The sequence below is a fragment of the Physeter macrocephalus genome, unplaced genomic scaffold (assembly GCF_002837175.3).
Source record: "Physeter macrocephalus isolate SW-GA unplaced genomic scaffold, ASM283717v5 random_715, whole genome shotgun sequence".
Taxonomy (NCBI): domain Eukaryota; kingdom Metazoa; phylum Chordata; class Mammalia; order Artiodactyla; family Physeteridae; genus Physeter; species Physeter macrocephalus.
Genome location: NW_021145803.1, coordinates 1 through 12,904, shown reverse-complemented (window position 1 = coordinate 12,904; position 12,904 = coordinate 1). Strand labels below are relative to the sequence as shown.

The window sequence follows — 12,904 nt, the reverse complement described above, 5'->3', positions numbered from 1 at the left end:
CCTCAAAAGCAGGAACACAGAGTTGCCAGAAGGAAGCGGGCCTGGGCTGCTCCAGCTCCACCAGCTGCCCCCGACAAACATTTCGGGAGCAAAAGTGAGAGCAGGAAACTAGGGCACTAGAGGCTAAGCCAGTGCCGGGTGCCAGGTACAAAAGGCCACAAGGCCCAAACGTGGTGCAGCCCCTGCTGTCCGGCCCCCATCACCTCTCTCCTTGCCCACCCGCATCCTTGAGGTTCCGTGAATCCCCAAGTCCTGCCTGCCACAGGGCCTTTGCTCTTGCCATTACCTCCGCCCCAGGTGTCCTCACTTCAAATAGTCCCATAGCTAGTTTTTTTTTTCTGGCCGCACTGCCAGCATGTGGGATCTTAGTTCCCTGACCAGGGATCAAACCCGTGCCCCCTGCAGTGGAAGCACGGCTTCCTATCCCCTGGACCGCCAGGGAATTCCCAGCTAGTTCCTTATTGTCAGGTCTCTACACAAAGGTCACACCTGCTCAGAGAGGCTTTCCCTGAGAACAAGGTAGCAGCCCAACTCCTCACCTCTTTACATACTTTATTTTCTCTGTAGCATGATCACTACTTGACATTCTATTAGATACTTATTGAGTATCTGTTTAGTGTCACTCTCGAATATTGGCTTTGTTAGGGATCTTTGTTCTATTCATAACTGAGTGCCTCAATGGGACCTGGCACACAGTAGTTGCTCAATAAATGTTGACTATGTCGATAAAAACAGCCAGGGGTTTGTAGACACACAGTCTGAGACCCTCATGTGCTGTGTCTCTCCCCAAAGAGCTTCTCCATTCTGGGCACTGGTGGTGGTGGTGGGGGCGTATCACGGTCAAGAACAGAGAGGTGGTGACCTTGGACCTCTGAAGTCATGGTCCAGTAGGGGGGATGAATGTGAATGAAATAACCCTGGACCAGTAGAGAGGTGAAACTTCTGGTAGGTTCTAAGAGAGAGATGAGCAAAGAGCTGAACTAGAGCCTGACGTGGGGTGGCGGCGGGGGCGGTGTCCATTTTAGGCTGGGTGGTCAAGGAAGCGGTCTCTGAAGAGGTGGTGTTGGGGCAGAGCCCACCCCCACTCCAGTGATGCGAAGGCAGCAGCTACAGGAGACCTGGGGGAGGGTGTTCTGAGCCAAGCAAGGGGGGTACTGAATGAGTCAGGGATCCGAGGGCTGAGGAATCTGGACCCAAGCCTTCCCCACAGGCTCACTCAGGAGAGTCAAAGGGGGTCTCAGGGGCTTCCCTGGTGGCGCAGTGGTTGAGAGTCCGCCTGCCGATGCAGGGGACGCGGGTTCGCGCCCCGGTCCGGGAAGATCCCACATGCCGCGGAGCGGCTGGGCCCGTGAGCCATGGCCGCTGAGCCTGCGCGTCCGGAGCCTGTGCTCCGCAACGGGAGAGGCCACAGCAGTGAGACGCCCGCGTACCGCAAAACAAACAAACAAAACAAAACAAAACAAAACAAAACAAAGGGGGTCTCAGAGGGGCTCACCTTCCCAGGGCCAGTGGACCTGCAGGCCTCACTCACCCCTCACAGCAGGGACCACCCCTGCCCACTCTGCATCTCACCCATCCTTGATGCCCCCCTCCTCCCTCCCTCCCTCCCAGTGAGTAGTGGTGGCCTGTGTGTCCTGGCAACAGGGGTAGAGCTCAGCGTCTCCCATGTGGCTTTTGGCTTCAGGTTGGGGACACACTTTGGTGGGGTTAGAGAGATCTTGAAAGCGGGGAGGGGGGACACAGTAGGAACTGGTGTGTGGAAGGACGCAGGACGGGGACATTCTGTAGGCAAGGGTGGCGCTGCCAGATAAAGGGCCCACTTGTGTGTGTATCACCGTGGGCCAACTTGTGTCACCTATGTGTCTTTCACGTGTGTCTGTATCGTGCATGTGTATGTGTCCTGTGTGTACATCAACACGTGTGTCTATCGGTGGATGTGCGTCTGTCAGTGTCTTGCTGTCTTGTGTGTGGTCTGTGTGTCTCGTGAGTGTCGGCACATATGTGTCTGCTGATGCGTCTCTGGCCGTGCCGCGAGGCATGTGGGATCTTCATTCCCTGACCAGGGACTGAACCTGTGCCCCCTGCGGTGGAAGCACGGAGTCTTAACCACTGGACCCCCGGGGAAGTCCCACTGTGTGTATCTTTCTGAACGTGTTGTCTGTCTCTGCATGCGGTGGCTGTCGCCCTGTATGGGGTGCTGTAATGAATGTGGCTAACTCCCAGGTGGTGCCTGTCTACATGACTGTGTGTGTCTCTCAGAACCCCACTGAGAAAACCCGTCCCCCACACTCCTGGGCCGGGGGAGAGGCGGGTGAGGGCGCGCGAGGTGGGGTCCCGAAGTCACAGTACCCCTTCTCTGAGTAGTTCTGCTCTTTATTGTCACTGCTATTAACAATACGAGTTTCACAGCCATAAGCATTTCCTGAGGGGGTGAGGGGCTCAGCCAAGCCTGACTGAAGCAGGGGCCGAGGAGGGGGCCAGTGACCCCCTGAGCCAGGAGCTCTGGGGCCTGAGGCCTGGGTCTTCCACCTGGGGTCTCTGAATGGGGAGGGGGCAGACAGGAGGCAGGCTGGACCCCTCAAGACCCAAGCTCTTTCCCCTAGGAGGCCTTCAGCCCATTCTTCCCCTGGAGAAACTGAGGCAGGACAGGCTCGGCTGGGTGAGGAAGAGCTTACCCTTCCTGAGTTGGGACTGGGTGGGGACCCAGCGACACCCCACATCTGCCACACAGCCTCTTGGGCTGGACACTTTTTCTGGGCACCAGCCAGCAGCTGGAGCACCGGGTGCCATATTTCTTGTACCTGGGATGGGGGTGCAAGAAACCAACACTCAGCAGGGGCCCAGAAATCACCATGAGTGAGCCCCGTTCCCCAAGAGGTGGGTGATTTCTCTTCTCAAAACCCCACACTGGCTAAGCATGGACTGATGCGAGGACCCCACCCCAAATCCCTCCTCCATTTTGAGGACCTGATACCACAGGCATTGCAGAGCGGGGTCCCATCTTCGGCATCTCTCCAGAGTGGGGTCCTCTGGGTCCTACAGGAAGCACAGCGTCGGGGCCCTGAAAGGGAAGAGGCCAAACGGCAAGGGTCAGAGGCCAAGAGTCCGAGCTCAGGAGGCCTGTGTGGGGTGGGCATTTGGGGGGGGGGTGTCTCTGTGAAGGCCCCACCCAGCTCCGGGCCAGCCCCGGTGTTGCCAGATCTAAGACAGAGGGAAAGCCAAGAAGGGAGACAGATGGCAAAGCTCAGCAGAGGAAGAAGCCGGGGGTGTGGGTGACTCAGCCTGAGTGGAGCGGGATGCTGACACTCCTCCTGGATGGGTCTAAATAGGGAAGTGGGATGGGGAGAAAGACAAGGAAGAAATGAAACTGTTCCCCCCTCCCCCGCAAGTATTTATAGCTCTCAAGTCTCCAGGACTCACCCAGAGCCTCGCTGCCTCCTGCGTTGGCCTCTGGGCCTCTGGCAGGGCCTGGCGGGGGACCCTGAGAGCGGGTGCTGCAGGCCAGGCTGGGGAGTAGTCAAGGCGTTAGCACGGAGAGTCTGTCTGTATGCTGTCCCAGATAGCCCCCAATTGAAGATTTACGATCAGGCAACCCCCAAGGAGGCATCTGATGTCTGAAAGGCCTGGCCTTGCACCTCATTAATATCACAGACATAATCATTTGAAAAGACAGTAAGCCTGGGGCCAGCCTGCCAGGTTTGTTTTTGTTTTGTTTTGCTTTTTTTTTTTTTTTTTGGCTGCGACGAGCGGCTTGTGGGAATTTAGTTCCCCGACCGTGGATCGAACCCCGGGCCCACGGCAGTGAAAGTCCACGTCTTAACCACTGGACCACCAGGGAATTCCCCAGCCTGCCAGGTTGAAAGCGCAGCTCTCCCACGTCCTTGCTGTGTGACCAAGGACAAGTGATCTCATCCTCTGCGCCTCAGTTTCTGCATCTGTAAAGTGGGCCTCACGGGGTTCAGCGAGCCCATACACACCAAGTGCTACCTGTTACCTCTATTACTGTTGTCATGTCTGACAAACGGTAGCTATTATCATTACTGGAAAAACTAACAGAAGCAGCAGCCCCGGGTATGGTCAGGCCTCTTAGGAGGAGAACCGGGCTCAGACCTGGATGTGACTGGCTCATAGCAGCGGGGACAGGGACTGACACCAGCCTGAGGTCTCGCTCAGAGATGGGGCCATTTGTAAGGCAGGGCTGAGGTGGGAGTCCATGAGGGCATTCCTGGGAGCACCTGTCCCCGGGCCTCTGCACTGTTACCACTATTACTTGCATAAAGGGTGCCCTTGCCCAGGCCAGCCCCTACCTGTAGGTGGGTATGATCTGTAGGCTGGAATCTGGCTTTATCTGAAACTTCAGGGTCACCCCCTCGAACCGGGGGTCCACTTTCTCGGCGCCCCGCTGGGGGTTCGACTGCTTCCGGGGTCTCCTCTGTGGTTGGGCTGAAGAGGCCGGGGGAGCCACTCGGGGCCCCAGGCTGAGGCTCTGCTGGCTGATTGGGGTCAGCATGTTCTTGGCATCCTTGGCCACAGGTAGGGCTCCCAGAGTCTCCAGGGCCTTCGGCTCCCAGCAGGGCCCTAGGGCCTGGGTGTCCCAGGTGGGGGGCTGGGCCAGCCCCTCTGCTGTCTCTTGGAGGAAGTGCAGGGCGGTGACCGAGTCCTGGTGTGCAGGCCAGAAGGACCTGGGGACAAGGGGCAGTGTGGTCACCCCACTCCCTGGGCGGCACCTACATGAGTCTCAGGCACAGGGGACAAGGAGAACTGTATAGCCTCTGACCCCCATATGACTCCAAGTATCCCTGGGGACCGGGACCTCCTCCTTGTAAGTACCAGTAACTAACATTTTGACCCCTGAGTAACCCCAGGAACCAGAGGTCATGATCCCTTGACCACTGGGCCAAATTGGGGGAAGGGCCGCTCCTTAACGCACCTGCCACTGGGTCTGAGGCATCCTGGGGTCCTTGGTGCCTGCTGGGTGGGGAGTTCCGGGGGCGGTTCGGGGTCCAGACAGGGCGGCGCTGGCGCCAGCAGCTCTCGAAGCATCGACAAGTCCGAGGCTGGCTCGGCCTCCATTGTGCCCCAGCCCTTACCCACTTCCCAAATCTCGCCCGGCCCCGCCCACGTCGGGCCCACCCGATGAGCCCCACCTGCTTGGGGCGGGGGCGCTTCTGGCCCTGGGTGCAAGGAGCTCCACCTGAGGGGGGCGGGGCCAGTGGGATCGGGCTCTTCTGGCCGGCGATATTGGGCACCGGCTTCGAAGCTTCCACCCTCAGGCCAGCCTCCGTTCTTTTCTCCCTTCCGACCCCGCTCAGGTGGCCTCATCACCCCTTGCGGCCAAGAGCTGCCTGGACCCCTCCAAATCCCTCCGCGGCTGAGGGGCGGGGCCTTGCCACGCTGATCCTCAGGCTCGCGGACCCTCACTATGAGGCCTCTTTCTCAGTTTCCCGCTGGCCCATCACCACCGTGGGAGGGGAAAGCTGGAGGCCTGGAAGTTGCAGTTGTAGACCCCAGGGCCTGTACTCCCACCCGCACGCCCCGCAAGGAGACTCAAGATGCTGGAAGTCTGTGAGACGGTTTTATTATCTCTCCGATTAGATTCCACCCCTATCCACAGCCCCATTCTCAGGGGTTTGGGGGAGGCTGCCCCAACAGGGGCCCTGTCCCCACCAGAGCCTGGACGTGGGATCTCTCTGAAGCAGGGGTTCTGGCCTTCCGGTTGCTTCCGCCATCTCTCCCGGGCCTGTCCCGTGCTCTGGGCGGGGCTGGCAACTTGGCTATTCCTCCAGTCCTGGCCCTGGGGCCGTGAGTGTCTGGGACCATCCAGCTGCCTGTGTCAGTGGGGCTTGGGGACGTGGCCGTCCACATAGAAGTTCCTGGTGATCTTGGGCAGGGTGAATTCAGCCCCTTCCAGCTCAGGTGTCAGCACAATCTGGCAGCCCAGCCGGGAGTTCTCTTGGAGGAGGGGGGCCATGTCCAGCATGTCGTCCTCCCTGGGGCAAGGGGGGGCAGCGATTATTAATGGGTCCGGGGGAGTGGCCAGAAAGGAAGCTCTCCTGCCAGCAGCCGGAGCAAGGAGAAAAGCTAGGGCTGCCCTCTGCTGCTGCCCGGGTGGAACTCTGGACACCCGGAACGCAAAGGCTCAGCAACCAAGCCCTGCAGCTCAGAGCTGGAAGGGGCCACCCTGCTCACCTCTCGTCAGGAGGAGGCAGAAGGTCCAGGTGGTCCTCGCTCACATACACGTGGCAGGTGGAGCACGCCAGGGAGGCTTCACAGGCCCCTGGGGGCAGCAAGTGAAGGAGCATTGGTAAGGGGAGTGGTCAGGCAGGTGCCATTTAGTGAAGGACATAAAGGAGAATTCCTTTGTTTCTTTATTATTACTATTATTATTTTTTTCGCCACACCACATGGCTTGGGGATCTTATTTCCCCGACCAGGGATCAAACCCAGATCCACGGCAGTGAGAGCCAAGTCTTAACCGCTGGACCACCAGGGAATTCCCAAGAATCCCTTCATTTCACCACTCAACCCTCATTTCTCCCTCCCGGGCCTGCACGCCCACCGTGGGCACCCTCCACCCTGTCATTGACTTAGCTGGCTGTTCCCGACCTGCACATAGTTTTTGCAAAAGGACGTCCGGGGTTTCCCCCAAACTCCCCAGCAGGCTGAGGACCAGGCTGGATACCTGGAACCGTTAATAAGCGTGGACCTGACTTCAGTGTAGCTGAGAGGGGACAGGCCAGGCAGGTTTCCTGTAGCCTGTGGGCCCTTGCTGCGACCCTGCCACTGTGCTGGGCTTCCCTGCTGCTGCTGAAGGAGGGGCCAGCTCACTCAGCATCTAATGCTGCAGCAGGGGAAGGGGTTAGGGAATAAGGGCTGGAAGACGGAGAGTCTGGGATTTCCTGCTTGCCCCTGGACACATTCCCAACCTTCTGATTGATCACTGGGAGCTGTGCTCCGAAATAATATTCCTCCTGGCCTAAAGCCTTCCAAAGGGTTTTTATAGCTAGAATAAAATCCAAACTCCTCCACTCAGTCCTTGAGATGCTCCCACCCCCGCACTCACCCACTTCAGCCACACCGGCCCCCTCACTCAACTCCTCCATGCCAAGCTTATCCCCACCACAGGACCTCTGCATCTTCCATACTCTTGATCTGGAATGCTCTTCTCTCCACTCTTTCCATGGCTACGTCCTTGTTGTCTTTGGGGACTCAACTGTCCTCCAAGTGCCCCATTTCTTGTCCTTCCCCTGACCCTTGTTATCTCTTTAATAATTTCTGTACAGTATTTATCACAGTGTGAAATTACCATCATCATTTCTGGGTTTACCTGTGCTCTGTCAACCTGCCCTCTTCTCTCTGTACTCAGCACTGAGCCTGGCAGGTTGTAGATGCTCGAGAGATACTTGTTATAAGTGAACGGGACAGAATTCTCTTTTCTCTTCCAGACGTGTCGGACAATAAGGGTGGTGCTGCAAGGCAGCCTCCTGAACCAGCAGACCATCCCTGTGGGCTATGGTGACTAATTTGCCCACCCTTCCAGTCTCTGGGAAGAAACTGTCTGGGCCTCGAAACTGCCAGTAGTTCCCAGGCATCTCTTCCTCAGCCCTCTTTCCCAACTCTTTAGCGTCCTCACCCCATGAGACAGAGATTATCTAATGTAATCGTCCCAACTACTCACTGCACACCAACTATATGCCAGGCACTACACACTACACATGAGATCTGTTTAATCCTCACAGAAACCTGGTGAGATAGGAACTAAATTATCCCATTTTATAGGTAAGGCCGAGAGATGCTAAGGACATTGCTCAGGGTCACACAGCTGGCAACAGCAAAATCTGAACACAGGCCACTTGCCTTGAAAATTCACGTTCTAATCTCTGTCATGAACTGCCAATCACTGGATTCCAGAACAGAACTTGAGGTAGGTTTGCTATGACCCCCACGCCCCCCACACACATTCCTACAACTCTCCCTGTCTAGTGAGTACATCAGCTCCCTATTACATACACCCAACAGATAACCCTGTACACTTTTTAAAAGACTGCTCTTCCCAGTTGCTCATGATATAATCACACGTTTATGCATGGGATTATTGTCCCTATTAGGTTGAAATTGGTGTGAAATGACACGGGCCTTATCTGTTTTTTTACATTGCTATCTGGCACACAGCACGTGTTCAATATTCATAGAAGAGCAGCACAGATTAGTGGCTAAAATAGGCTGGGTTTGCTTGAATCTAGTTTTGCCACTTACTTGAACTTGGACCAGGTCTGCTCAACCTGGGGCTTAGTTTCCTCACCTATAAGATAGGATAATATTCTCCCCTACTGCATAAAGTTTTCATGGAATAGATTCAATCAGTTAATATGTGTTAACAGGCTTAAAGTAACGTCTGCTATTACTGTATTTCCTTTAACAAATACTGATTTAATACCTGTTACATCTAAATACCATGACAGGCAACAGATAAGTGTGAACAAGGCAAACAGGGTTTCTGATCTGATTCTGGGGAGAGATGACAAAGAAGGAAACAAAACAATGAGAAGTGCTACACAGAGAACAAAACACACTGAGATGACAGTTATCGGGACATGGGGACTTTAGTTGGACCGAGGGGGATAAGATTGTCAGGAAGATGACATTTACATCGGGACCTGAAGGATGAGAAGGAGCCAGAAGATCTGGTGGGAAAGCACTTCTGATGGAACGGCAAATGCAAAGGCCTTGAGGCAGCCATGAACTGGGCTGTTTGAAAAAGAGCAAGAAAGCCAGTGTGGCTAGAAGAGAGGGAGGAAAAACGAAGAGAATACAAGCTCCTGGAGGGCAGGAGTTTTAGTAACCTCTAGCAAATGCTCAATAAATAACTGCTGAATGAATGAAGGTTAAGAGACAGGTAATGAGACTGTGGTGAGGAGTCTGAAGTTTACCCTTGTTTGGTGGGAAGCCATGCAGGGTTAAGTAGTGGAGAATCATATCTGACTTATGGGGTTTTTTAACGAATGAATAAGGGCCTCCCCAGTTCCCTGTGCCCGGCTCCCACCTTCCAGATCCACCCCATGGCGCTGGGCCAGGTAGAGAACATTGTCCCCGACTCTGCCGCTCACCGGAATCCGTTGGCCTGACCGGTCTACGAACACCACGTTCACCCTGGGGACAGATCGGGGTGCAGATGACGAACTGGATGATGGGCACAGGAACCAGGTGGAATCTAGGGTTAGGGAGTCGCGTCTGGGGCTTGATGGACAGAGGAATAGGGTGATACAGAAGGGGGACCCAGGGATGAGGCTGTAGGGCAAGGTGGGGACCGCAGAACCTCGTGAAATTAGTAATGGGGGACCTGGCTCCCACACTCACACGTCCCCGGGCCGCTCGGGGCCGCCGGCTTCTTCCTCCCCCGCCGGGCGCGAGCCTAGAAAACACGGTTGGGTGAGCAGCCATGCCGCGCCCGGCCGGCGTCCAATGGGTTAACGCTGCCCGCCCGAAGCGCCCCAGGTACCTGTCGCCCGGAATTTCTTGGTTATCGCAGGCGCCGCCGCCTCCCCGGACCCCCAAAAGCCCCCGGTTCGGCACCACCAGGCACCCCTGGCCGCCCGCCGCAGGAACCCAGCATTCACGCCTCCCCAGGCCACAGAGGCGGCCATGACAGGCATCATGTGACCCGGAAACTAAGCATGCGCCGCGGCGCACACGAGAGAGAAGAGCCCGTAATTGCCCGAATATAAGCGCCAACATTTTTGCGTTGGGGTCGTGCGACAGAGGTGAGTCCGGGAGGAGGCTGCCAGAGTGAGGAGCCGGGCAGGCTCGGCTGCACCAAGACCTGCAGGGCTTTCCCAGACCTCCCACCAGGCCCACTGTTATCCCAAGAACCAGCCAGGTCTGCTTTCTTTAAAACCATTTACTTACAAACTTTAATTCAGCAAAGGTCTGTGTGAGAAGACTGGAGAGCGGACACCCCCGCCCCCCGGAGTGGATGTGGACCCCCAGAGTCAGGGGAGGGAAGCTGGTGGCCCAGCCGGCCAGGACCAGGGCCCAAGGTCACCTCAGGCTGACATGTCCTGCTGGTGGGCAGGGGCAGAGCTTATTGGCATGTTGTTGAATTTTCTAGCACTGGGCCAAAGGGAGGCCAGCTCCGGGTGAACTGGCCTGGGGATGAAGAGGCGGAGCTCATCTTCAACATGGAGGAGACAGCAGAGGCTCAGTGAGATGCACAATGCCTGACAGACGGACAGCAGGGGGACCAATTTAAGCTGGCAGAGAAAGCCCATCCCTGCACCTAAGCCTGAGCAGGAGGGCTGGTGGGACTGGTTTGCCAAGACCAAGGCTTTGGCCTTCTACTGTCCCCACGATGGGGGACCGAGGGTAGAGGGGCCCAATCCCCAGGTCAGAGCCATTTGGTCCTGAGTCAAGCTTCCAGAGCTCAGCATCTGAGAGGCTCTGGCCAGCGGGGCCTGGGGCCTGGAGCCTGGCTTTTAAGGCATCAGAAGGCAAGGGGGCTGTGGTAGGGGGCGGGGGACCCGGACCTGGAGTACAGCTCAGAGAGGGCAGGCGGGGGCAGGAGACAGCCATGCCTGCAGCAGTTGTGGGAAAAAGAAAAAAGGGCTGAGCCATTTCAAACCAAAAAGTGTGGAATGGAGGCCCAGACACACTGGGCCTTGAAGGAATCAGAGCTGGGGGTCGTCCTGGATTGTTTAAAAAATAATAAAAATTAGAAAAGGAAACCAAAGTCAACTGTCAAAGTTAAAAAAGGGGGACAGTCTCTGATCCTCACGGGAGGTCAGGGAAACCTCCAAGGCACTCGAAAGGCCAAGATACAGGAGCGACGAGGCAGGAGAGGACTCCCAGAGAGACGAACACAGGCGGACACAGGGGTGGGGAGAGAGAGCAGGCCATGGCCTCTCCCTCTTAAGGCTGCAGGGTTTCCACACTGGGAGCAGGCCAGAGGTGCAGAGTGGCTCCCAGACGCCCCTACATTCCTTGGGCTCCTGCTGGTTGGTCAGCAAAGTCTTTCAGAAATTTTTCTATTACCGAAAGGAAAAAAAAAAAAAGAAAAATAACACAAGACAAAACACCAGAAAACCCAAAAGCGATTTGGTGCAGGCCCTTGAGCATCTCCAGCACTGGCCCCTTAGAAAATCCTCTTGCGCTTCAGGTAGGAATCTGCGTAGTGGCCTCCAAGGCCCTGGGAGTGCTGGCCCACATAGCTGCCTTCTGGGCTAGGCTCGGGTGAGGGCAGCAGGTGGGCGAAGCTGCGTTTCTGGCCACCCAGTGGGGTCTGGAGACAGAGGGGAAGGGGTGGAGGGTCAGGGGCCACCCAGGGGCCACCACTCCCCAGCCGAGTGTCCCCACCCCTTGCCCGTACCTTCAGCAAGTGGCTGTGGCCATTGGGCCCAGGGCCGAGGCCCAGGAGCCCTTCTCCAGAGCCCAGTGGGGAGGAGCCAACCGCCTGGGAGAAATGGGAGAGATGTGGGATGGGAAAGCAAGCAGCCCCCAGAGCAGAGGCAAGCGTTTCAGGTCCAAGTCTTGCTGCTGCCACTTACTAGCTATGAGACTGGGGTCAGATTACTTCATCTCTCTGGGCCTCAGTTTCTTCATCTGTGGATTGAGGCTATACCACCCACACCCTGGGCTGCCGGGGGAGGAAGTGAGAGGCCAAGAAGCCTGGGCAATACTGGGTACAAGACACACAGGCTCAGGGAGAATGGCTTGTTTCAGCTTGGCCCTGAGCAAAACTGACCCCTGCCACCACCCTGGCCTTGGCGCTGAAGGTCACAGGGCCCCATGCATCCTAGCTGTCCCTGGGGACCTGTGCTCAGTCAGGGAGGCTCCTCACCTTGTTAAGGTGGCTCTGCTTGAGGCCAGCCTGCAGGCCGCTGGTGAAGTAGGAAGTGGGTGAGCCCGAATAGAAGTGGGAGAGGGGCCCACCGCCACCTCCGCCACCCCGCTCGCCAAAGCCACTGGGTGGGGGGGACATCTGCAGAGAGGGGGCTGGCTGAGTAAGACGGATCATTGCAGTATCACTCCTTCTGTCCCCCAAACAACTCTGGGCTTTGGCCAATACGACAGTGGTGTGACAATGCCAGCAGAGGGGCCTGCCCTCCCTTCCTCCTCCAGGGAACCCTCCTCCAGGGAACCACATGCATGAGCACAGGGGGGCCTGCTGGAGGATGAGCTCCACGTGGAGCAGATAAATCACTACAGCCGAGGCTCTTCACCAGCCTACTGACTGCCAGTTATATGAAGGAAGCCACCATGGACTGCTGAGCCCCAGCTGAACCACCAGGTGACTGCAAAGAACTGCCCACCCACCACCCCACAGAATGGTGAGAAATAATAAAATATTTGCTGTTCTAAGTCACAAAGTGGTGGAATTGCTGGTTATGCAGCAAAAGCTAACTGATACACCCAGGAGGTAGGGTGGACAGGGCAGCTCTTACTTTGTGTCGGCTGGGTCCATGAGGCCTGAGGGTTGGCTCCCGTGGGTGGGAGAAGAGCCGCCGAGGTCCCACATCCTGAATGAAAGTGGGAGAAGCACGTTGGGTTGGGGTCTGTAACCAACCTCACCCTTGATTCAATTCCACAGCACAGCTGTCACCAGGGAAGTCAGCCCCCTCCAGGAGAGGGCAAATTCTAGTGTATGGGGGCAAACTCAGCCAGCAGGGTGGAGCAATGAGACAGAATAGGTACCCAGTCCCAGGGGGGTGACTGCACCTGGACCCCAGAGGGCTGTGAGAGTGTGTGGCCCCAATGGGGCCAGGGGTTTGGAGTTTTCAAGGCAAGCAGGGCATCCAGGTTGTGTGAACTCCTGTGGTTTTTTTATGTTGGCACTGGCATTTATTTCGGTTATTTTTTTTAAAACCCACTGTGGGCCAAACACAACACAGGTGGCCAGCCTGCAACGTCT

General features: G+C 56.6%; 2 protein-coding genes across 9 annotated transcripts; both read right to left on the bottom strand.

The window, feature by feature from the left end:
* Positions 1–2,255: 2,255 nt before the first annotated feature.
* Positions 2,256–5,073, bottom strand: ZGLP1 (zinc finger GATA like protein 1). The gene is made up of 6 exons (XM_055083063.1): positions 4,931–5,073; positions 4,308–4,682; positions 3,421–3,506; positions 2,968–3,061; positions 2,676–2,801; positions 2,256–2,538 (listed from the first exon to the last, which is right to left on the bottom strand). Exons 1-6 carry the CDS (start codon positions 5,071–5,073, stop codon positions 2,256–2,258), a joined length of 1,107 nt encoding a protein of 368 aa, XP_054939038.1.
* A 489-nt stretch (positions 5,074–5,562) lies between these two features.
* FDX2 (ferredoxin 2) lies at positions 5,563–12,884 on the bottom strand. 8 transcript variants are annotated; one of them, XM_028485680.2, is made up of 9 exons: positions 12,438–12,884; positions 11,834–11,974; positions 11,363–11,446; positions 9,500–11,275; positions 9,358–9,412; positions 9,044–9,150; positions 8,650–8,780; positions 6,190–6,277; positions 5,563–5,990 (listed from the first exon to the last, which is right to left on the bottom strand). In XM_028485680.2, exons 4-9 carry the CDS (start codon positions 9,733–9,735, stop codon positions 5,834–5,836), a joined length of 774 nt encoding a protein of 257 aa, XP_028341481.1. In that variant the 5' UTR covers positions 9,736–11,275; positions 11,363–11,446; positions 11,834–11,974; positions 12,438–12,884; the 3' UTR covers positions 5,563–5,833. The 8 variants fall into 8 exon arrangements, with proteins under 8 accessions (XP_028341481.1, XP_028341482.1, XP_028341484.1 ...); XM_028485681.2 differs by having other exon boundaries at positions 11,834–11,873; XM_028485683.2 differs by having other exon boundaries at positions 8,650–8,748; positions 9,108–9,150; positions 12,438–12,883.
* Between the last annotated feature and the right edge of the window lie 20 nt (positions 12,885–12,904).